This window comes from Camarhynchus parvulus, chromosome 3 (assembly GCF_901933205.1).
Source record: "Camarhynchus parvulus chromosome 3, STF_HiC, whole genome shotgun sequence".
NCBI classification, from domain to species: Eukaryota; Metazoa; Chordata; class Aves; order Passeriformes; family Thraupidae; genus Camarhynchus; species Camarhynchus parvulus.
The window spans coordinates 787,762-813,186 of NC_044573.1; the positions used below are offsets into that span (position 1 = coordinate 787,762).

The following is a 25,425-nucleotide window of genomic DNA, read 5'->3' on the forward strand; positions in this document are numbered from 1 at the left end:
TAGGAGAGCCCAGTGACTCTGTCAGACTGCTCTAACTTCCTCCCAGTTACTGACTGTAGAATTTGGGACCAGGATGGGATCTCCTGAGCCACAAAGCACCAACTTTGTCCCTTGGCTGAGGGGTGCTGACTGACTGCAGGGAATTGCAGAAAATGCCACTGTCTTTCCTAGCTAAGGAGCAGTTTCAGGTGGATTAAAGCAATCAGGTAAATCTATTCCCAGCAGCCTTTGTGATATTCCATGTCTGGGACATGACAGGCAGTGAAATGGCTGTTCTGGGCATGACCAACATTGACTCTTGCACATGACACAGGACCACCAGGGGTACCACAGCCCTGGGTACCACATGGATCACTGAATCTGTTTTCCAGGGCAGTGACAAATGTGCAAGCACAGCTTCACAGCATGACAAAGTCCCAGCTATTTTTTACCTGAATATCAAATAATCTTTTCCTGTGCTTAACTCCAACAGTCAAAAAAAAGTGAAAACATCCAACCCATCAAGAGGTTTGGCAAGAAACTTGTTGTTCGAAGTAGAGGCTGGGCTGTATCCTCTCCCTCCCAACCTGAGCTGTTCTGTGGAATGCTCCTCTGAAGCCACAGCTCAGACAGGCCTCCCATTCCCACAGAAGCTGTATTAAACATTCAGCACTACCCTTGAGATCTGTTTGTCTACACGATCAGGTCATCTCCAGTGACTGCTGTGACCCACTGATGTCTCCTGAAACTCATTTCACACAGACAAGAGCCATGTAGGATTTATTTTCAGCCATGGCAATGGCTCGTGGCTGAGCACTGAGTGTGTCTCCTCTCCCTAACCCATTAAGGGTGTCCTTTTGTCCCTGTCAGTGCAGACCCAGGGCTGCTGGAAACATCCCAGTTTCACCTGGAAGCTGATGGCAGGAGCTGCCAGGTGAGGATGCCCACGGTGCTGGGGAGAGCAGCCCCTCTCTGGGCTGTGCCAGGAGCCACACAAGCACAGCCCCAGGCTCAGCCCTGCTGGGGGAGCTGACCCTGCCTGTGCTCTGCTCGTGTCCCCTCTCCTAGCGAGGGGAGCAGCAGCCTGGGGAGAGCTGCAGTGAAATACTGAGAGTCACTGCGAGAGTGCACTGCAGAGGGCACCCACCGCCAACCTGACAGCCAGGCTCACTCACAGTTCCACAATAGCAATTTGGAGAATGCTGCTTCATTTGCATCAGTTTGTGCCATTATTGTGGTTTTATTGGGAACAGAGGTGCTGATGCAAATAAACCACGAGAAATCGCAAAGCTATAAAATAAAAAAGGAAAGCACATCTTTGAAAGCCTACAATGCATCACCTTTTCTAGTTATTATTCAGGGCACATTTAAAATCTTACTCATACAGGTTAAAAAGACAAAAAAGAAAGAAAAAAGAAAGTAGGCAGCTAGTGACTTAGCTCTACCTTCCTACAGGTTTGCTGAAACAACCATGGAGATCCTGGTGATGGCTCATAAAACAATGAGCAGCTCACTGCAGAAGAGAAGTAATTAAAACCCCCATGGCAGCAGAATACTAATGATTCCACCTGGGTGTCAGAAGTTACTGCCAGGTGTTCAGCATGCTGCTGCTCTGTACCAAGGAGGAAAATACACAAGGCACATGTCTGGGAGGGAGAGCAGAGCCAGAATGGAGCTCATTGAGCTCCTGCTCATACAGAGGCTGCTCCTGCAATGCTGACAGCAAACGACAACCACCAGCCCTCCTTCCAGCAGCATTTTACTGTAACAACACTGTTACTGAGGGGTAGCCACGCTTTCCCACCTCTGTCCAATAAACCACCCACAGCACTGCTGACACTGTAGCACACAATTTGTTAATTCTAAACTGATGTGGAAATTCTCTTTGGAAAACCAGTCTTTCACTTCTGCAGGTGCAGAATGCAGTTTAAAAAATTAATCAAACAAATACTTTCTCCTTGTGGGCCCACAAGGAGAGCAAGGGTCCACAAGTGCACACTCAGCAGCTCAAGCCACATGGAACTAAGTGGCTCAGCAACTAAGCCACATGCTAAGTTTAAATTCTGTTCTCAGGAAAAGTCTGGTGCCATAGAACATCAATCCCAAATCAGAAGCACGTCCTTAGCTGAGAAAATATTTCAACTGAGTCATTTGCTGCCAAAAGCTTCAGTTCAGGTAAGAATTAAAGGGCACACTTAAACATGTCTCTTAGACTGATGGGTCAATTACCCTTGAGAATCTCAAGTTTGGGCAGAAGCTCACATCTCTCCGGAGACAAAGTCCCTGCAGTTAAACACTGGGGGTGAAATGTGCTGCACAATGGCATGGTGGTGCTCCAGGGGCCCTGGCAAACCTCCAGCTGACTTGCCAGAAACCAGGATTCCACATGTGAACAACACAGATGCTCCTGTAACACCTATTTTTCTATGAAATGTTGCTACTGAAGTCTCAGCCTGTTAATTTTTTAAAGCCTGGAGAAGCACCAGACTTGAAGACAGGTTAGGTCAGCCTTCCCTTCCTTCAGTTTCTACTGTGGAAATCACACAGAGAAGTGCAGCCATTCTTTGCATGGCAGCAGGTTTGAAATAGGTTTTGTGAAGAGAAAAACACTGGTTTGATCAATATGTTTCATCAGCAACCCCTGAGGTAATTGCTGCAGAGTCAGAGCTCCAGCATTTTGTGCAATTCCTACTTTACAGTTTTAAATGGTTTATGTATTGTCCAGTGCACAAGCAAATTTCATCTGGGGTGCAGAAGCCCTTTCTGTCAGGGGAACTCAGGCATTACACAGGTTTCAGTGGTGCAATGATTATCCTCAGCTCTTTGCTCCCACACACACGTGGCAATTGGCCACGGCTCAGTAAAAGTGACCACAGCTCAGCCAGCCTGATCATGGAAATGCTCACGTGAAATTAACTTTCCTGAGAGCCCAAAACCAATTAAACCACACTAAAGACATGTAAAACTGGGGGAGAAAAATGCAGAGCTGCTGGATGCTGAATTATTTCACTGACCTTTTGCAAAAATATGCCAGTTTTCCCAAGAACACAGAACTAGTTTTGTCTGAAAGAAACTATGTTTCTGCATGTATTTTGTTATAGGCCAATCAGTATAGATAAAGTACATCCTAATCAGATGCATGTACAGATATTTAAGTCAGACAATATGTAATAAAAAAACCTCTTTCTAAATTGTCAACAGAGAAAATCAAATGGAGATAAGCAGTAGTAGCTTATTTTCCTCATTGCCTCATTTTAGTACACTAATGCTTTTATTAACAGAGACAGGCACTTGGTCAAAAAGCAGATTTCTCCCCCCAATATGCAGAGGTTCCAAGGAGTTACAGAAAGTTAGGAATCCTGAATCTCCCCATCCTGCAGCACTGCACGTGAGCTCTGGCTGGCACAGCGGCCCTGGAGCACCTCAGGACTCGCACACCAACACTGAAGAGCCACAGCACACTGAGCCAAAGGCTGCTCTCACCTCCAAATCCATCAGGCACGTAGGTTTTGAGCACAATGTTGCAGAACACCGTGGGAAGGGAGAGGGGCTTGTTGCCCTCGTTGCGCAGGGAAATGTGTCTGTAACCTGCCTGCAGCCCATCCAGAGGCAGGATCCTCTGCCCAATCAGCTTGTTGTTGTCATCATACACTGCTATTCTCAGGACAGCAAGGTCAGGCAGGATAACCTGGAAAGCCACAGAGCACAGACATGTAATGGCACTGACAGAGCAGCTCCTCCCCGCCTCCCGTGCGTGAACTCGGTGCCAGAAACTGCCAGCACTGCAAGAGCCTAGGTTTCAAAATGAAATCTTTCCTAGAAAAGCTTTTTTCACCCTAAATAATGGGTACATTTCAGGTTATGTAAATCCTGCAGCTCACAGTTACACCAGTTAAACATTCTGTGTGTTGATTTCTCATGACTGAAGACTGGTGGCAGTGATAAGAAGGCAGGTAAATACTGCATGGGCAATGACAGATACAGCAGCCAGCAAAGGGCAGGTAGGGCTGGATCAGGAGGAATTATGACAGAGAGATGGGATGTGGGATGCATCCAAAAGGGCAAGGAGAGTGCCAGCACAGGCTGCTGGGGATGTGTGAGCTGCTGCAACGTGTGCTGCACTCAGGACATGGCTCAAGGCATGCACGGGATCAGGGATGCCGCAGCCTCCTGCCCCTGCCGGTGCCCAGCTGCGCTGGCAGGCAGGAACAGAGAGCCCTGCCCTTCCTGCAGCACAGGGGCTGCCTCTGAGCATGCAGCAGGGACGAGGAGGAGGCAGACCAGCAGAGTGCAGCTCCTCTGGCAGCCCACCCCAACCACACATGGGACAGCCTTCCCTCCTGCCCTGCCTGGTGCTACTCAGCAGCACCTGTGGGATACAGGGGAAGAGCTCAGGGAGCTGTGTCTGCCTGCTCCCTCAGACCTTCCCCTGCCCTGCCACTCTCACGCTTGGAGGGCACAAATAAAGGCTGCTCTTGGTCTCTGAACCCATGGGAGCAGCTCATGGATATCCTGCTCTACTGAACCACAGCTCAGCACTCCCAGCACAGGCCACCAGCAGCAGCTGCTCCCTCCTCCCCTCACACAACAGAGGGACAACACAGAACCCAGGTCAGAGCGACTGAAACTTTATTTTAACTAAAATAAATATGAGAAAACGTGACAGGAGAACAATCAAACACAGTACCTGAGAACAACTGTGTAGGGTTAAGCATGAGCCTGAGGAGAACACTGCAACCCAAGCAGGGCAGGTAAGATCTCTCCCCTACAGGTCACAGATCAGAACATCTTTCAGTACATGATGCTCTTTGACACAGACTTGCCAGGGAGGGGACCGAGTTTATTGTTCCCTCTGCATTAATTTGTTCTGTGGTATCCTGCTAGGCACTTCCACTCTCTCAGGATGGTTTAGCACAGCGCACCCAGTGCAATCAGCTTCTCCAGCTGGAGGAATCCTTCCTGCTGTGCTCCTGCCACTCACCTGCTGGATCTCCAGTGGATGCTGATTACATTGCTAGCTATGATAAGGGACTGAGTGAAGAAAAATAATCTCTTGGCTGACCTATGAGTTCAAGAGAGCCTGTGACCATGGGATTGCTCACTGGAGAGCAGTAATGAGAAATGCTGGCCTCAGCCTCTGTACCCATGTCCCAACACACAGGCTGCACTGGAATTTCTGGCCCTTTTGATGTAAGAAATCAGACAGCAGCAGCTGCTGGTCGCATGGCCAGCAAGCCATGGGCAGCCACACCGCTTGTACATCTGCATCTTCCCTGCGCTCCTCACACACACAGAAAAGCACCTGAAGTCACATTCCTTCCAGAATATGAGTTCAGAAAAAACTCTTGCATCAACTCAATTTCTCTTAAAAACTGGCTATGCTGTTAGGAAAGCAGATTAAGTGTGTAATATAGCCAAGTGTGAAGAGCTATCACCACTTGGCAAACCGTCTGACATTTGGACTAGAAGTCTGAACTCTGGCATAAAAGAGCAACAATTCTGCATGACAACAAAACAGGTGTAAGCAAAACAGATGTTATCCAAGACAGCACTGTAACACATGTAGTCTGGATGAAACTCCAGGCAACAGAAGAAAAATAAAATAAATATATATATATATATGTGTGTGTATCATATATATATAAAGACCGAGAGATAAAAACTGAACATGGACAAATGGTCTCTCTCTTTAAATCCCCCATGCCAAGAAAAAAAGGGTTGTTTTTTTCTTTCAGTATTGGAAAAAAAAAAATAAAGAAGGTACATGATGCACATGGACTACTGAAGGAGGGAGCTGGCAACACGCCTGAGGAACACAGCACCCTTCCAACTTTTCCATGTAATGACATTGACCTTAGCTTTGGATGCAGCATCTCACCTGCCCTCTGGGCTGAAGGAACAGTGCAAGATAGCAGCCACTGCCAGGGCAGGGAAGAAGGAATCTCCAGGGAATGATGGTGTCCACCAGCGGGGCTCACTCTGAGCAGACTGCATACCTTGAACACAGGCATGGTCACAGAGGAGGTGGCTACCTCCAAGTGGGAGGAGGAAGCAAAGGGGAGGAAAAAGCCAAATGGAAACAAAAACAACAAAAAAAATCATGTGATAGCTACAGAGGTTATCCGTTAGAAAAATAAAACCAAAGCAAAACCAAAAAGAAAACAGAACCAAAACAAGGCAAAACCAAGCAGGCTCCTGAAAGCTGCCTTCAGCTTTCCATGTTCACAGCAGCAACCGGGGCCCTAGAACCCTGGCCATGGAGCAGCACTCGTCTGGGTGAGCAGGGAGGGCTGCCTCAGAGGGCAGGGCACAGCAGGGCCAGGCTGGGCTCTGCACAGATGCCATCCTACCTTCCTGAAGACAAAGGACTCCTCGTTGTACACGGGGTTCAGGCCGTTGTTCATCACCATGCGCGTGCGGAACTCCTTGCGGATGGTGTCCGTGGGCAGCCCGTACATGTCCACCTCCACGTAGGTGCCAATCTTCTTGTCCGACAGGAACTGCCCAGAGATCACCTGCAACACAGCAACAGAGCAGGGAAAGGCACTGCAGAGCAGGGACATGGGAAATGGGGGTCATTTCTCACTGACACTGCTCTGAGAAATGGTTCACAGCTGACAGCTGCGTTCAGTTCCCCCTGTGCAAACGGTGCATTTCAAACTGCACCTCCTTGGAAAAGCTCCTGTGGTCAGACATGGAAATACCACTTCACCTGAAATGGTACTGCCAGCAGTGTCTCACAGAGGCATTCACGGTATGAAAACACTGAATGGAACAACCAGAGCTGGCACTGCTATTCCACCACCTCTAACACTCTGCTCAGAAGCACTTTTTTCTGTGATACATCTTGGGCACAAGAGGTGAAAGGAAACTCTTGCTCTGCTTTCACTCAGGTGAAGGTTTGAAGCTAATCACGTGTCAGTCTGACTCCATATTATGTGTTTGGAAAGGGCAGGATGCTTAAAAAGTGAAAAACCAAAACCCCACAGGATTTCTCAGTATTGTTATAGATATGAAGATCTGTTGCCATTTCACCCCAAGTCAAGATTAATCTAGCCACAGCAGGTGATTACTCCAGGGAAAATTTGTATTTCATCAGGATGACCTATTGCTTAAAAATACAGCTAAAGTTTTCATTCCTACAATCACGGAGGGAAGAAAAAAACTGAAACATGATTTCACAGACCTAAGCTCATTCCAGATCCTGTTGCTTGCATGACCTAGCATCCTTCTGGGGAACACACTGGATAACAGATCTGGAAAGTTATGTGGCTGAGGGGTATCAATGCTGGCTTTTGCTCCATTCGACTCCTTAATTACAAAATTTGTATGGAATTTTATACTAGTTTTAGTCACAAAAGAAAGGTAACTATCAAAATACACGACTTAGGAACCATCTGACCCCACTTCCTTCTTGGAGGGGCTGCACTTTGATTACCATTTAAGAAAAACACCATTAATTAAATATGCTTATTCTACTAGAGGTGCAAATGGAGCTTAGTTCAACATCTGGAATGCATGAGGAATGCCTGGCCAGCGAGGGTGTGAAATTAAAGAACAGCCTATGGAAAATGCTAACTGAAAGCTGAAGCCTTTTGCTCACCAAGCAGGTTCTACAGTTGTCAGCCTCCTCACAGAACTGGGTACCTGACCATGCTGTAGAAGTGCAGCAGGAGTTTTATTTGGACTTTGTTACTCACAGATAACTCCAGAGTAAGGGCCTGCCTCACACCAACCATTTTTCTCCATTCATTTTGAAGATCCCCTGTCCCTGTGTGCTCAGACTCCTCCCTGCCCTGTGGGGACAGGTGATGCTGTGCAATTTCATACTGTGCATGGGAAGAACGTCACTCCTTTATCTGCTTGTGTGGGCTCATGGATTCCAAAATGACCACTGTGTTAGAACACCACCATGTGCAACAACACATCATTTCCAGTTCTATCATACTCCACTCGGATCAAGGGATCAAAGGCATCTTAGCCAGCAATATAAAAAAGAAAAATAAAAGGAACCAATGTGCTGAAATCTGCCCAGTCCAAGCACACTGAGTGCATAGATCCAATTTCTGGTGATCCTAAATGTGCTTTTGGGCGTCATGGCAGCTGTCTCTGCTGCTTTACCTGCACAGAACATGTTGCAGCAATAACACCATCCACAGGAGTTTCAGAGAACGGGTCAAACGTCCGGTCTGGTCGCCGCATGAAGTCTGGCTTTAGTAGGTACCTTATTGCAAGGGAAAAAGAGAAAATTATCCTTGATTGGAAATTAAAATGGTATTAAATACATATGAAATGGATGTTCTGCCTTAAAACAATGAGCTCTCCTAAGCAGTGTAAAATACAGACTCATTCCAGCTGCAAGGGTGAGGAAGTAAAAGAAAGTATTATAGTTGTCTGGAACACAGGTAAACACTGATTTTCATTTTGAATTACCAGCTACTGAGAGATGGAATCAATCTGGGATTTTAAGATAAAAATATATGTAATATAATCAAGGACACTTCAAAACAACTGAATAATACAGTTAAAAAATACAGAGAGTCACCATGTAATAAAACACAGATGCTCTCATTTGTTTTAATTCTTTAACACTTGGGAAAAGCACAGAGGGATTTTTCAATGTTATTTTTCCAGATGAAGCAGCTCCTTATGGTTCAAGACTCATACACTAAATTTCAGCTTGAAGCTGATTTTTTCATTGTGGTTATGAAACCTTGGGGGAAACAACTGATAATGTCAGTGCTGACAGATTGTTAATTATAGCAGCATGAAAGGTACCACCACAATAACACTCACAGTGCCTCCCTGAGGACCTCACACTGCATCACCATATCAATGAAGCCAATTTGTGCTCTGGTGCACCAAAACCCAAGGATTCTGCCACCAAAATGAAACAGCAGTTGATCGCTGCAGAAAGGCTGCACATTACAGACATTCCCTTCCACTGATGGAAGAAAATGTGCAACTGGAAAAATTTTGCTAATTCTGCAACCCTGACAGACAAAGCTGTTGGAAGATGAATTTTTACCCACCCTTAGTCTCTCTAGTGAATCACTGGTACACAATATGATAAAGGCCTACACAGAATTCAGGGATTAAAAAATGCTTGGAAAATTCCAGTGGAAAGAATGTCAGTGTTTTCATCCATTTCTTAATAACACTAAAGTTTCTGTTTGGAAGTAATTTTACTCTTTTTTCATCCATTGGAAAAGTGATTTCTTAATATTTGTTTAATTTAAAGCAGGTTGGGGCAGAAGGGAACTAACTCTCCTTAGCCTCTGTTTTCAGCCTGCTGCAACAAAAAATGCTGAAATGACCTTGTCTGACCAGCATGAAAGCTGCAAATCTGAGAAAAGAGGAGTACAGGCAGAAGGAAATGCTCAGTTTTTCACTTCCCTTCTGTGACTGAAACACCACCACATTTACAATGCATATCAAAACATGACCAGGCATTACCACCACATTATTACCAAAGCACTGATGTAAGAACCCAGGAATTTAGTTGGTAACTTTGCCTGTCCTTCAGAGAATTTGGCAAAAGTAAGCAGGGACTCTTTTACTAAGCTGGTGGGTCCAACAAGAAAGGAACCAAACTCCGCCATAAGAAAGCTTTGGTTTTCTTCTATTGTTGTTTTGATTGAAATTACAGGGAGTGCACTTTGTCAAAGCCAAGAGCCTCTCCTGGAGCGCTCACAGCTGCAATAAAGGCATGGCATGGCCAAGTGCCCATTCTGCAAATGAGCAATTGTACCAAGCTCCATCTAGCCAGACTTTCTCTCTGAGTAAGATCTGCAGCAGTAAAAGAGCAGTTCCTTCCCAGGAAGACTCTGCAGATTCTGATGGGTTTCAGGACTGTCATTTCCTGTGGTTCATTAAACTTCTCCTTTTCCCCTGCTGCTAATGACCAGTCTATCCTATTAAGGTCTATCAGCATTTGAGAAAAATCTATCAGCATCCCCTGAACATCCTTTGTCATGCAAAAATCATGAGCAAGAACTTAGATGAAAGACTTCAGGATTCTCTGTGAAATCTGTGCTCCAATTAAGAGTGCACAGATTAAAAATATGTTCCCTATGCATTCAGATTCCACTTGCCCAAGTAAATTTGGCAATTCTGTGAACTGTGCAATGAATCTCCATTCTGAGGCACATCTTCAAAGACAGGCTGAGAACAGAAGGTGGAGATGGATTTGAATAACTGTGTACAGCATTCATGATCTTCATAATATGAACACAATGCCTCTTGGATCTCAGTTGAAAACTGGGCATAATTAAAAGCATATTCATTAGAATACCTCCTTTTGGGGAATAATGCTCCCTGAACTCTGCTGATTTCTACTCCTCACCTAGCATCCCATTTTCCTTTTGTAACACATAATTAATAGTGACAAAATCTTATTAAAACTTTAGTAAAGGACCCTGATGCACAGTGACAACAGTTTAAATCACATCACTCACCCGCACGATCCATTGTACTCAAACTTCCCTTGATTCAACTGCATTGCTAAATCTGCCAAGAGAGAGAATTTACTCACTTTCCTGTTGAATAATGCAGATCATGAACTAGATCGGAAAATAAGACTGGTTTTCCAGAATAATAACTTTAAATAAAAATTTAATTTAATGCATATAAAACCCACATTTAAGAAATAATAGGAAGCAACAGGAAAACTTCATATTTTTTTCACAGGAGTAATAGCTTTACCAAGCATGCTCAAGTCCATGCTGGGCTTAGGAAACAGTATTTCCCTGAATTCAAATACACTTGGCAGGCAGGGAAGTAACAACTGTGGACATGCCAAGTGCCTCGGATGGGGTTTCCATCATCTAACTTTTGGTATCTACAGTGCAGATTGGTATCCACATTTCTGCAGATCAGCTTGAAAAACAGAGGATGCAGGAGCTTTAATAATGCAAATAACCTCAGAATAACAAATATACTAGAGGAGACATCCTTGAGGAATGCATTCCATCACAGTGACAGCCACCTCTGATGAAGCTGCCTGCAGCCTGATGTCTCAAAGAAGTTGAGGTGTATGTCCCACTGGTTTTCTGTGGATTTAGCTGAATAAAATACCACACCAAGAAACCACAAAGATCACAGCAGCACTGCTTAGTTTCAACATTTGAAAGCATGCGAGTTTTAGTGAGTGCACTGTTACAGCACTTGTAGGGGAAAACATATCATGAACAAGTAACAACCTCCCTCTCATCCAACCCTCTCCAGAACTTTGTAAAGAATGAAATGTTTTCCTGCAGCTTTCTACTTACACAAGAATACAACCTCCTGCTTTAGCAACAAAACAGGTATTTCTCCTGCCCAACTGACTGTGCCTTCAAAGGGAACAAAATCTGTTCTGTTGGTGCTCTGATGTACGAAATACAAGATTGTCCTATGCCCATTCCAGTTATTCCTGGAGTTACTGGGCAGCTGTAACTTTTGTTTCCTCAATCATCTTGACAGCACAGCTGGATCACAGAACAGGAACACAGGAAAGTTGCTCATTTCCACTTAGACAACTACTACTCTCAATGTGCAATTTAAAGGGGTTGGGAATGACATGCAGTGGGCACAGGCAGTGCTGAGAGCAGAGTGAGGTTTGTATTTCTGCTCCAGCCTCCCTGGCATGCCCACTGGAGTGCTCTACAAGCAGCAGATTCCAGTGCATCCCTTCTCCTGCCTCCTCAGCTGGTGAGCCAGAGGCACAGCTTTGCAGGACAGAACTCAGGGGATGACCAAGAGGAGCGTCTGCTGTACCAAAGACACTGTTCAGGGAGGGGGAAGCGAGCACAAAAGCACTGCCACAGCCAGAAAAAGGCAATGGGAAATGGGTCTGTTATATATCTGACTGAAAACGTTCCTAGATAAATTAAAAAACCCAATGAAAACAACAGAAAGCTGGCCCTGCTATAGTCACACCTTCACTGAGTAGGAACAGTACATCTCCTCTCAGATCACCCTGTGGAGAGGTATTTCCATTCTCTCAGCTGGGATCTCAGACCTGAGCACATGACTCCTAGCACTTCCCAACAACTGGTCTAGAAATGCATTTGTCACATAATTTGTCATTACTTTTTACCATCTTAATCAGTGCACTCACTCCATCTTTGCTTTGCAGACGTGCACCCAACTGTGCCAGAGCTGTGTTTTGTGAAAGCACTGATTTCCCTGTAATTAACACTTTTTATTAATAAAAGCCATTTCAGTGGGAAGATGCAGCACTCCATTATTTTTCCATAAAAGGACTGAATTTTCCTTTTGTGCATTGCTCCTTGTCTCACGCTCCTGTGCTCCCACCCCGCTGCATTATTCAGCCATATGTCTGCTTCCTGCAGAAATGCCAGCAGCAAACCCATGGCATCTGGCTGACAGTCACTGCCCAGGCCATTCTTTAGGAGTGAGGGTCACTGCTGCCTACCTGGGGTCTGATAGTTCAGCGAGACCATCTGGCAGCCAGCGTTCCAGAAAATCTGCGGCATGTAATTACTGGAGTCCACACGGCCCCCCTTGGGGTAAATCCGACTCATCTGCCGCTTGTTGTAGCTGGGCAATCCATCAAGGAAATCAAACAAACATCACAGAGGTGCAGAGGCACGGCCTGGAACCTCCAGCATTTCAACACCAAAACACTCCTCTTGTTACTCTCACTATTTCTCCTTCCTGAGGTACTTCCCCTTCCCCTTTGCAGACATGCAGCACTGAATGTACAAAGGTGCACTGCTTTATTATAGGACTGGTAGGAAAGGGGGATGAGGAGGTGAAAGGATACTTCACAAACTCAATGGCATGAGTCTTCAAATAGCCCAGTCCAACAGACTCGTTGAAGGAGGACATGTTATGGTGAATATTACGTTCTAGAAAGAAAAGACAAGACATTTTAAAACACCTCTGTAATGATGAATCACATTCAAAATCATGCACTATAACAGCAGGACACAGCAGTTTTTGGTCTCTTTCCCCATTATCTATTACTCATAGAATCAAATTATAGTGATAAGAAATTTCATAGAATGAAATTACAGCAATGAGAAATTTCATAGTATTTCTGACTCGCTTCTCTGTTTCTCTCCTTGGGAAATCAACAACATTTTCCTTTTTTGTTCAGGACAACATTGTTATTCAGAGCCTGCACTGTGTGGTAGATAAGGCACACCAACATGATAAATTGTCTGGTGTGCAGTATCAGCTCACTGCTGCCCACTGTGACAGCTGTGCTCACCTAACTGCAGAGAGAGATGAACTAAAAAAAGCATTTCAGTAGGGAAGGCCCACGGAATAGAATCAACCTCCACAGCTTCCTATTCTCCCAGTAACTGAGTGACTCCGTGTGGATGACTAAAGGAATTACATGCTAACTTCACATCCAAGGAAACAGGTCTACAAACATACTCATGATGGTCATTAAACTATAAAAATCTTATGCCTTTCTTTCTAAATTCAGGAAATGTAGAGATTAAAAAACTACCTAGGTTAAGCAAATACTTGTATTTCATTCAACCTTTTATGTTACCTTCTGCTACATCGAAACCTTGAAATTTTACAGGCTGAGCATAGTTGACCATTGTTGATAAATATGGATGTATATTGGTTGTGGCACCTACATATTTGTAAGATGCCATCCACGCTTGTTCATCTTCCACAGTTACTAAACCCTGGAAACACATTAAAAAGAACAATCACCAAATCTGTCTGCAAACACTGCTGCTGGGTTTTTCAAAGGTGGGACAAAATTATAGCCAAATCTGCAGAAGGTTAAAGACAGTGCAAATTAATACAGGAAAAGTGGAAGTTTAGTGTCACAAGTTAAAATTTATTTTCTTGCTGATATAAGACTCTCAATGTTACAGGATGCATGCAAAAGGACTGATGATAGAAAAGCTCCTAAGCAGTGAGTAAATATTACATGAAGTTAGTAGGATAACACTGGGATAAAAGATAAATATTCCAACAGCCTGAACAATACCAGGAGATAATGATCCATCTTTGTCAAATAAATTCCAAAAAGCGTGATTTAATATGCATTTTCTGATAGAAACTGTGTGTACTTGGCACTCAGTAGAACTTCCTCACCATCAAAACACAAATGGATTCCACGATTAATCTTTCCTAACAGAAGCAAACAAAAATGCAGGAACCACAGCCTTCACTGCACAAACAGATGTCACAAGACTGACAAGAGACACTGTACCAAATTCATATTCTTATCCACTTCAACTGATAAAAACCTGAATCCATCACCTCTATAAATATGCACTTTATTTATAACTGAACTTAAGAGTTTTCTACAAGTATCTCATCCGCTAGAAACCCACATCAGGAGGCATTTCTTAATTGGCTCTCCCTGTCCAATATTTGCCTTTCCCTAAACCAGCTTGAAACACACGCTTTTCACCAAAATGAAAAAGAAAAAAAAATCTCTGTCAAGCTAAGCAATCTCTGCAAATTCATCATGTTTTTCCCACACATGCATTTTTGGTTGCTCTCCTACTAAAAAATCTGCCTGTAGGCTGGCAGGGACCTTCTGCTGGGAAGTACCAAGTGCATTCAAGCACTCAGACTGCAGCTCAGTGTTTGGCAGAAGCTCTGCCCCATCACTGGCTCAGGAAATAGTCAGGAAGAGGAAGCTGTACCAAGCCCTTTGGCTTGGAGGAAAATGCAGCTCACAGAACCTGCACTACTGCAGCTCATTGCCTGAGGTGGGAGAGGAAAGGAAAAGCGAACCCACTTACCAGAACTATGGCACCTCTGCCTGCCAGGCAGTGCAGGCACATCCCCAAGAATGAAACTCATGTGAACTGCAACCATTTATGCCTTGCTGTGAGATGAGTATAGTCAAAAGGAACACAATTTTCTGACTGCACAGAATGACTGAGTTGGCAGAATGAGTCCAGGTACACATCATTGTACGTGCATTTTGGACTGAATTAAACTTCCAGCAGCCCATGAAATCAAACTGACACCACATTTTAATGCTGATCATCAGGGCTCAACCCAACTGCTTTTCAGAAATGTGCACATTGAGTTTTAACAGATCTGATCTCAAGATATGCCCACAGCACATCCCTGTGTTAGTAGAAAACAGGCTTTCTTCTTTGTAACTAGGTCAATAGCTGTTTATAGAGCTTAGGTCAAATTCAGGCCAGATTTACTCACTGAAACCAGTTCTTTTCAGTGTCCTAACTTCTGAAAGGCCATGAACTCAGGCAGAACTGACCACCCACCTCCTAAAGCCCAGGGCTCTTAAAGTGCCTGCTGTTGACTGCTCAGAACAGGTAATTTCATTTAACTGTCTTGATCCATGCACACCTAGAAGCAAAGGAGCCCCAGGGCCTGTGATGCCTCAGTGCCAGGCAATGGCACCCTGCAGGTGCAGCCCTGTGACTGCATCAGTGACACTTGGGCTCAAAGGCAATGCACCAGCCATTGGCTTTATCTTACTCCCCTGCAGACCCCTAATTTTTAGAGTAGGGCTATACTCTGCACTATTCACAACTTTAAAACTGTGAGTTAAGAAAAGGGCAAGGAGGGAATGTTTCCTAAAGTCTGCAGAAACAAAGGAATGGTTAGAGCAGCACAGGATAGAGGATTGTAGGGGATAGAGAAGACAAGGGGGAAAGTTGATCTCCACGTCATTTACACCTCCCTACCCCTCAAGAAAAGAAGCAGAACTCACTTAGAAAACAACACAGACTGAAACAAAGTGTGGTTATGAACAGGAGCAGCTTGGATGAGAGAAGAGGAGGAGAGTGGAAAGAGGTGGGAAGAGTCTTACAGAAGGGATTCCTGGGAGAAGATAAATGCAGAAGTCCCAAGGGAAAGCAAAAGGAAGAAAGAGAGAGGAAAACAAAGTGCAGTCAGGGTAAGGGCAGAGGGCAAAATCAAGCAGGGGTGATACATCTCAGCACCATTCAGAGAACAGGTTTCCCAGTGCATGAGATCAGATACTCCTAAGCAGGCAAAGGTCATGCACTCCTGTCTGTCCCCAGGTTTTCTGACAGCCCTGACCCAGTATAAAAGCACAGCAGAAGAAGCCCTAGAGGACAAAATGAGGTAGAGTCACTGTCAAAAATAGGTGGGGTGAAAACTGAGCATAAAATTGTTAAACCACTGAGAATGCATGGTAAGTAATACATGTTATATGCATGTTATATATAAAGCAATAAAATAAACTACATTACATCCTGTGTCACCTTTTTATTGTTTTCTTGCTCAGAATCTTCAACAGCCTGAGGGAAAAAAAAATATATATACATTACCTAAAGAAAAAGCAATAGGAAACACTCACAGTAAGGAGGAAAAAATCCTCAAAAATTGAATGCATTTAGCAAAAAGTAAACCCTTTTCCACCTTCCTGCAAGGCTCATCTGTTCCATACACTTTCAAAAATTTGTAGTCCATTCCAAATTTGGGTACACAAGATCTGAAACTCAGCCAAGGGAATAGGATGAAGGATGGCAGGCAGTTAAACCAGAGCTATCACTAGATGCTGGGGAAGGAAGCTTCAGAGAAGAACGAAAGAATAACACACCCAGATAAAGATACCACAATAAAGATCATCTGATCTGCGTGTGCAAACTGCCCTGAAAACTGAGGGTAAAGAGGGCTGTAAACTGTGCTTGAAATGTCCACATTGGAGAAGGCCTGTCCCAAGATGTTATTTGCAATGCAGCAGTCTGGGGCCTGCCTTCAATTAAAAGCTACTGAGAATCTCAGGTAAATACTGCCTTGGCACTGAGTGTGCATTCCTGCAGAATAAAGATCAAGTCACTGATCAGCAGAGGAGCAGAGAAGTTACCCAAAGACACGTGCTGAGGATGAGTGACTAATCTGGAAACAAACAAACAAAAATCCTCAAAACAATAACAACAACAACAACAAAAAACCAATCAAAACAGCCCAAAACATTCAGGCAGACCAGGAGCAGTGACTCAGGAAATGCAAAGAAGTGCAATGATACTGCAGTGGGAGGATCCATAAGAGCTGAGGAAGCCAAGTTGATGACAGAAGAGATACCCAGAGCAGGTCTGATGGCTCTGGTGCTGCTGCACACACACTGCTATTTTCCACTCCTACACTTCTGTCTGCAGAAAGATCCAAAGGAAAGCAAGGAGGAGGGAAGAAGTGGCCAGAACACTGGAGAGACAGAGGAACATGATCTGCTAAGGTACCTCAGCCCTCACCTGTGGGCTCTGCTCTGTAGCCAGCAGCACTAATGCCTCCAGGGTCAGAGCAGCTTACTGTGAATTCCACATCCTGGATCTGGTTACCATCAATAATATTCAAGTGGCTGACAGCTGCAATGGTCAGGTGTGAGTGGAATACAGAGACCCTTTCCCTGCCTGCCAGCCTGATAGAGGCCCTGCCACACCCCCACTGGGAATTACTGTCCTGTTTTGCCTTCATGCTGCAGGTGAACCATGAAACATGAGGCAGGAGAACCCTGCAGTGAACACACAGTGCAGCCCTGCCAAAGTACTCTGAGCAAGGAAGCTCATGTTCCACCTCTTACTGGGATTCTGCACCTGAGATGCAAAGTGAAACACCAGAGGCTGGAGCAAGGAACTGTTTGCTGCCTTTAATTGGGATTTCTGATGAAATTCTCCACTGAATACTGCTCCCTACACACTGATTCTGCTTCCTCAGTGAGTGCACATCCTCCCTGAACAAGGGGAGAGTGGTTCTGGCTACAAAGCTTTGTGTTCTCATGAACCTGAAGGTGAGGGGCACCTGGTAAAGATCTCAGGTTGGAATCTTGTGACAAGGGCTCTGATGTCTCCACAAAGCAGAGTGCCTTTTGCAACAGCCTCCATGGAAAGTTTTCATAACAATAAATATATATATGAAATGAGCAATCCCACCTTTTTGACACTGATGGCAACAGCTTCTTTTTGACTGTAATCATCTACAAGGTCACTTCCAAACTTGTACTCAGGATGAGCTTCCTCTTCCTGGTCAGCTGCACAGAAAACAAAAAGGATCTGTGCAAAAACCACAGCAGCTGCTGTTGTCTTTGCAAGGCATGAAACAAATGACAGCTGAATTCACAGGTTTGGGTGTGGCATTTTTTAAAAACAGGAATAAAACGCAGGGTATTAGGTTTCTAAGAGTTAGTTAACTGTTTCCAAGGGCAGTAAATTACAGCTAAGGCCTGAGATGGTTAATAAGAGAAATTTTATTTGCTGTATTTTTGAAGTAATCAGTATTTTGCCTAGGTGTAAAACAAAAAAGCCAATAGCCTTGGGAAATAACAAGAACTGGCGACAGAGTTCTTCAAATAAAGATCTAAGAAGATGCCAGTGGCCAGGCTTGAGTGCACTGTCAGGCTCCTTGTGTGCCCCCACTACAGGGAATTGTTCTCATCTGCTTTTAGGGTGATTTTCCATTAGAACCTACAGTACTCAAAGCTAAAAAGTAAAGGGCAAAAATGAGTCAAATAAATGAGGAGCAGGTGGCAGGCTAAAGCTGGGACATTCACTGTGACACAGGGCACAGGCCATGGGCTCAGACACTGGCAGGTGGGGTGGGATTTACACCTTCTGAAGGTGCACATTGAAAACACACAGGGTGGATCACACCCTAAATACATGTATTCTTCTCTGCTGGCCACACCACTGGCTCAGAGCTGCACATTTACACTGAGGATAACTGAGGTTTGGCCAGAAAAATCCTTCCCCTCATTTTATTCTTACACAGTATAATGCAGTAATCCCCTCGGATGCTGCCCTGAGCGCTCAACACAGCGACAATGTGTGTTTTCAAGCAAAGATCAAACTTCTTAGTCTGTGTCTCACAGACAGAATGACAATCTGATTTGGTGTGCTCTAACACAACTTCTGACCAGCGAAAGGAAGGTAAAATGGTCTGGGGTGGGGTGGCCAGGCTGGGGGCTGTACAGATGGCCCTGCACTGAGCCCAGAGCTGCTGCTGCTGCCACAGAGCACAGGCACAAGGGACAGGAGCACCCAGCCCAGGGATCTGCCACAGGCCTCTGAGAGCCTTCTCCAGGAAATCCTCACCGCTTTCTATTTCCTCTTCATTATCATCCTCCAGGATATTTACAGGAGCAGCAGTTTCCCCAGCCTCCATCATCTTCTTCAGAGCATCAAGCTGTTCTGTTAATATAAAAAAAATGAAATTAAATTAGTCGTGACACGAACAGTTTGTAGCACAAAGAAATACAAGAGAGCCATCACAAATGATTCCCTGTTCCTCAGATCATTCTGTTTAATGAGTCCTCTGGCTTTTCAGTTGGTAATAAAATTTTACAGAGCAGCACCAATAAACACAGACTTGTTAGACCTGAAAAGTGGTCAGCAGTAAGGGCTGTGCCCAAAGCTCACAGAAGTGATGAAAAATACTTCACAGAAGCACAGAATCAGGTTGGAAAAGGCCTCTGAGACTGCATCCAAGCTCTGCCTGAAGCACCACCTCTGCCAAGCAGAGTGGCTGAGTGCCACAGCAGCCTTTCCTTAACCCCCTCCAGGGACAGGCACTCCCCACCTCCCTGGGCAGCCCATCCCAATGTCTAACCACCCCTGCTGGGAAGAAATTCCCCTAAATTCCCATAGACTACAAAGGTCTCTGGAGCAAGCACATTGCTCCCTCACAGGATCAAGAGAGAGCTGCCTCTTCAGTGCCTGATCCCTGCCAATGGGGGCAGAGTGCTTGGGTTTCCAGCTGTGCTCCCATGGGCACTTCCTCACACAGGAGGGGCACAGCCATGCATGACTGCAGCCAGTGCAAGGGCTGGGGGCTTCCCTTGGGATGGAGAAGGAGCAGGGTTTATCACTGCAGCCACACTGGGAACTAATACAGCAACATTATTGTTACTGAAAGGAGATAAACATCACAACTGGCAGCAACAGCAAGAAGAGCAATTGGAAATTCCATTTCACTTCATGCTTATCCTGAACGAACACAGCAATGCAAACAGACTGGTGTTGGCAGAGCTGACAGGAGATTCTATCTGCCTCATATTTCAGCTCAACCAGCAGTCTGATAAAAGTCCCAGGATTACATTTCTGGGGCTGCCTGTGCAGCATGCTGATATCAAGGCCTAGACTGGCACTCACACGAAACACAAGGACAAACCAAATGTTATTTACATGTAACTCCTATTCTTCCAGCACTAAAGTACAAACAATCTGGAAACTTTGGTAACAAAGTCTGTTTGTAGTGATCTGGACTTTTGTTTATTTAGTATTTGACAAATGTTACTTACTCTTTTCTACTTCGGGTTTCAGCCTTTTATTCTTTATGAGAATCTTTCTTTTGAGGTCATTGGGAGATGGCAAGGCTTTACCTTGTTCAAGCTGTAAAACAATTCAAAGAAAATGCTCAGTAATAACGACACCCTTTGGCCTCTCTGTCCCTGTCTGGGATCTGACTTTAGGGCAGGAACACCGAGGGGCAGTGAAGGAGCAGTGCCACCTCGGGCACACCCAGGAGGCTGTGTGACTGCACTTCCACAGCCTGCTCTCCTTCCCTGGGCCAGGGGGAAGCTGTGCTCAGCTGAAGCTGCTGGAGAAGCCAGCACTCAGCTCTCCAGCCTGTGCCAGCCCCAGTTGCACTGCTCTGAACGTTTTCCCACCTCTCCTGCCTGGCAGAGGGTGTGGATGTGACCTGCACTCCTCTCAGAGGAATTCCTGCTTTCCCTCCCTCCCTGGCTCACACAGCCCAAGCCACAGCTCAGCCTGTTACCATCTGATCTCTAAATAAGTCACCTGTTATGGTCCCCTGGAGCTGCAGTGACCCCCCTGGAGAGTGGAAATGGACTGGCACTGGGGCATGGAAAACTACCCAGTCCTCAGCTAGGTAATGGGGACTGGTTTTGCCAGCAGGGTCACAAATACAGTACTTGTCAATGGCAAAGGGGACACACATACACACACAAGGAAGTAGGAATAAAAGCTCCAGTTTGGGGAAGGAGAAAAAATACTATTCAGAAAAGAGGAAAAGTATGAAATCCTCTGATTTAAGCCCCATCACATCACTGAGGCTAAGAAACAGAGATTTGGGTAAGGTAATTAGCACCCTCCCCACCTCAGGCTTGCTAGGAATATTACCCAGGGAGTTGCTGGTATAATCACAGGATATTCTGAGTTGGAAGGGACCCACAAGGATCACTGAGCCCAACTCTCCAGTGAATGGCCCATACAGAGATTGAACCCACAACCTGGCATTCTTAGCACCATAACAGACTGGGGCTTCCAGTGAAGCCTAAATGATACAGGAGCAGAAGGTGTTTCCATAAACAGTGACAATTCTTAGAAGAACTATTCAGATATTCTGATCTCTTCATCCAAATCTGCGCTAGAGAGAAGCAGCACTCCAGGAGAACAGAGCACCACGAACTGAAACCAAATAAAAACCCACCAACTCAACCCAGCCCCAGGAGAGTGGGTGGAAAGCTCCTCGTGGGAGGGCAAGGGTCCTGGCCGGCACCCAGGCAGGCTGGATGAGCAGGCTGGATGTGCACACCTGCTCCTGACAGCACTGGGGCTGGAACCCCACTGGATGTGTCACTCTAGATGTGGAAGCCCCCAAGATGTGCAATGTAACTCCACTAGATGTCAGTGCTGCAGAGCTCATCTCGGCCGGCTGCCTTCCCACACAGGGCCACACTTGGATGCCCTTCGGGACAAACATTTGCTTTTACTTCAAACCACATCTGCTCCAGCCAAGTGCCAAGTCTCTCCTAGCCTGCCTCCCTCAGGCCCTGGCCCAGGTTCTCAGCTCCAAGCTCTTGCCAAGAGCTGCTCCTGCCATCCCTGCAGCGTTTGTGAGCAGCTGGGACTGAACCCACCCACAGGAGGAGAGGACACAGGACACAGAGGGCTCAGCTTTGTTAAACACACCCAGGGATGGTGACCCCACCACCTCCCTGGGGAAACCATTTCAGTGAAAAATTTTTCCTAAAATATTTTTAGGATGAAAAATCATTTCTTTTAAATAAAACTAATACAAAAAAAAATAGAGAGACTAGCACAACATAACATACTGGATGTGTTTCTAGAGGCTGCTTCAACAGGAGATCTCCAAAAAGATCTTCACAGTATTTTGACATCTTGTACTGTTGATACTTGCTGGAAAAAATTATGCCAGTTAATTTTTAAATGTAAAAAAGAAATCACTATCACTCAGCACAAAAGCGTAATGCTAAGTAATGGAGACATCCCAAATTATATACTGCCCACTTTGTTTCAACTGAGAAGTATTACTTTACTGTAATTATACTGTCAATAAAAGTCTATTATTTGACATAGATGAATTTAACAAGACCAAAAAAATAGAATAACTGAATCTCACACAGCTAATGGAACATCCAAATACATTTCACAGCTTTATCACAGATAAAAATATTGCCACTATTAAGCTACATAAAGATTGATTAGTATGTTAAGTGACATTCAGTATGCCTGCATACCCCCCCAGTTTTCAAGTACCATATCATAGGATTTTAAACTATATCATCTCTCTCAGACAGTGCACAATTTAAAAATTACCAGTGGGCACCACACACCTGCAGTGATTTTCAAATGAAAGAATGACAGGGTACTCTGATGTAACAAATGCTGTTTCCTTAATGGCTTGGATTACATCCTGCAAAAAAGCAACAACGGGATACAAGTCAGAATGGATCAAATTAAAAACCTAATCAAAGGAGTTTTTTTATTATCCACGCCACCCTGAGAAACACAGGGATGTCTTAAACATGCAAATGAAGAGAGAGGCAGAGAGCCCCGTGCTCTGCTGCCCCCACACCCCCCTGCCCCTGCAGCAGGATGGCACCTCCACCCACAGCCATCAGTGGGGAACTGCCACTCCCACAGCAACTCCTGCACCTCCAGGCCCCTTCCACAGTGAGGAACTCCTCAGACAACAAAGACATTTACTCTGTGGTGCAAAGGGCCCCAGGGTGAGAAGGAGTGGGGCAAGAGCAGCAAGCCTGCTCCCTGCAGGCTCTGTGGGAAGGCAGAGGGAGCACAGGGGTGGGTGGTGCAGGTCAGGAAAGAGCCCCAAAGCCTGGGCCAGAATGCCTGCCCCTGCCAGAGCATCCCACAGGAGCAGCATCCCAGTGTGAGGAGGGGAGGCTGCCCTGCTTGGCCTCCCCTGGGCTTTGCTGCCACGTGTAGAGGCCAGGCATTTACCTTGAAAAGGATGTCTGTGCACATTGCTTTCCCATGGGTTATTATGGGCTCCTGGTCTTCACCTTTGCCATCCCAACAGTCCAGCTCAACACACCTGAAGATCCAAGGAAAATAAATTCAGTGTTTTATTCCAGGTGAGCTACCTGGGACATGTTTTAGCAGTGATGGTCAGAGCAGTAAGTTGCAAATCAGTTTTGGGCATTGCACAACTCTTTCTAAGCTGTACATGTATTATCTCCATAACTTTGGATACACCACCTTAAATATGGCATGTGTGAGTCAGTATATTGTCTTTTGGACAATAATGTCTTTCTTTAGCACTGAGCCACTCTTATTCTCATTCTATTAAGTCAAGAAATTAAGCAGGAAATCATAAATTTCCTGATTCCCATTAACATATAAACTTTGTCACTCTAAAGCAGAAAGCCCTCTGAAATTCTTCAGCTGTCATTCTGAGATCAAACTTCTGCTAACTTTCTCACAAACTCTCTCCTTATATCATTTCTACGTTCCTCTGCCTGGAGGAATGCTTTTGTGAGAAAAATAAGATTCTTAAACAAACACTCGTGTTTTCATTTGCCACACCAACACATTTACACATTCAATTGTACAAGATATCAACACCAAGGCACATCACACAGTATTTTTAGTTTAAAGCATTAGATTCACAAATATGGATTATCTCCTGCTTCCAACCTGCATCCAGCCAAAAGCACTTGTCTGTACATCTCCACGGAAGACTTGCCCCCAAACTGCCTGCCTGTTAAATAGGTATTGTGAGAGGAGCTGATGAAGTAGTGAGCCAGAGGATGGTCCATCTCCTGGTACAGCTCCAAGCGGTCCAAGAACACGGGGGCATTCTCATCTGACATCAGGTACCTGCAGAAGCCATCACTGGAGATGACACCTGCAGGGACAGGGAGCCATGGTGAGCCACTGCCAGCAACACAGGGTGCACAGGACCCAAACCACCTCCCAGCCCGCAGGAACCCAGCCCAGAACCTGCTATTTACACAGGTTCCTGCAAGCAAGCAGGTCTCCCCTCCTCTGCTCCAGGCTGCCCAGCAGCTGGTGCAGAATGTGCCATTATGTTCCCAGATTTACACAGGTTCCTGCAAGCATTCAGCTCTCCCCTTCCCCCACTCCAGGCCGCCCAGCAGCTGGTGCCAAATGTGCCATTTTGTTCCAGATCAAAACCAGGTGCCCACCAGCTCAGCTCCTGAGGCCCAGCACTCACCAGCAGCAGAGCCAAGGCACAAGAGGAGGTGAAGGCAAACAGGCAGTGACATCTCCTCAGAACAATCCCAACAGTTCTGTCTCTGGGAGTTCTGCAGGCAGGGGCTGTGAGCTGGCATGGAGCAGGCTCCTGGGCCCCTTCCTGCCCCCTGTCACAGCCAGCCCTGTGCCACACCACTGTCACCCAGCTCCTGCAGACCTGCTCCCACTGACACACATGGGACATGCACCTGAGAACCTCTGCAGTGCTTCAGTCACAAAATCTACAATACCTTCATTAGGGAAATCTACAACACCTTCCATCTACTGTTTGAAATACATGTTCATACCTTTATAAATGAGAACAGAAACCTACAATGAACATGGCACATACAGGAATTCAGAACACAGAATTCATAACACCTCTCTCTTATCTGTCTGCTGGCCTACGCCTATAATAAAGTATTAAAATACAAATTAAGGGGTAGCTTTTAATGAATCCAAATTAGGAATAATTAGTATGGCAATATCAGTTTTTAAGAGGCCAAGAGTCTGAAAAATGAAAATGATCTGTGATAGGGAAGAAGGGATTACTCACAAAGAGCTGCTGCAGGGAATGGTTACCTGGCACTAATTTTGACATTGCTTTCTCTGAAGTAATTTATGAACATTCAGCTATTGTTAAGGCAAGGTTGCAGCAGTCCTATTTTTATTTTCTTTAAGTCTATTTTTCTCTTGTACAGAGAAGCAGAGTGATCCCAGTTTCCATTCTACTTCTAACTTCCTGAAAAAAAACCCTAATAGAGCTTAAATTTTCTGTGCTTGGTGTCAGCCAGGGGTGAACTGCTCCAGAATGTTTTACTCAAGTCCTCTCAGCTGATCCTGAGTATGAAAGAAAAGGGGCAAAAAACAATCTGATTTTGAAGGGGAGGTATTTTTCCAGCAGAGCAGTTTCCTGGTCCAGCACCCTCCACAAGTGCTTGTCCCCACACCACTGGGACTGCAAACTCCCTTTTAAAAGCCTGAATGCTTCAGAACAAACTCCCCAAATGCCCAAACCCAGTGAACTCTAACTCCCTCC

General features: G+C 45.3%; 1 protein-coding gene across 3 annotated transcripts in view; it reads right to left on the reverse strand.

Moving 5' to 3' along the window:
• Window positions 1–25,425, reverse strand: part of PLCB4 (phospholipase C beta 4) — a 174,002-nt gene that overhangs the window by 25,299 nt on the left and 123,278 nt on the right. For all 3 annotated transcript variants that reach the window (XM_030944561.1, XM_030944562.1, XM_030944560.1), the window contains 15 exons: window positions 23,826–24,036; window positions 23,130–23,223; window positions 22,502–22,581; window positions 21,980–22,064; window positions 20,201–20,291; window positions 18,996–19,091; window positions 17,838–17,935; window positions 16,170–16,205; window positions 13,490–13,631; window positions 12,749–12,833; window positions 12,398–12,522; window positions 10,437–10,488; window positions 8,101–8,203; window positions 6,330–6,494; window positions 3,463–3,667 (listed from right to left, as the gene is read on the reverse strand). In XM_030944561.1, the coding sequence (XP_030800421.1) occupies window positions 3,463–3,667; window positions 6,330–6,494; window positions 8,101–8,203; window positions 10,437–10,488; window positions 12,398–12,522; window positions 12,749–12,833; window positions 13,490–13,631; window positions 16,170–16,205; window positions 17,838–17,935; window positions 18,996–19,091; window positions 20,201–20,291; window positions 21,980–22,064; window positions 22,502–22,581; window positions 23,130–23,223; window positions 23,826–24,036 (1,668 nt within the window). The remainder of the gene's footprint in view (window positions 1–3,462; window positions 3,668–6,329; window positions 6,495–8,100; window positions 8,204–10,436; window positions 10,489–12,397; window positions 12,523–12,748; window positions 12,834–13,489; window positions 13,632–16,169; window positions 16,206–17,837; window positions 17,936–18,995; window positions 19,092–20,200; window positions 20,292–21,979; window positions 22,065–22,501; window positions 22,582–23,129; window positions 23,224–23,825; window positions 24,037–25,425) is intronic.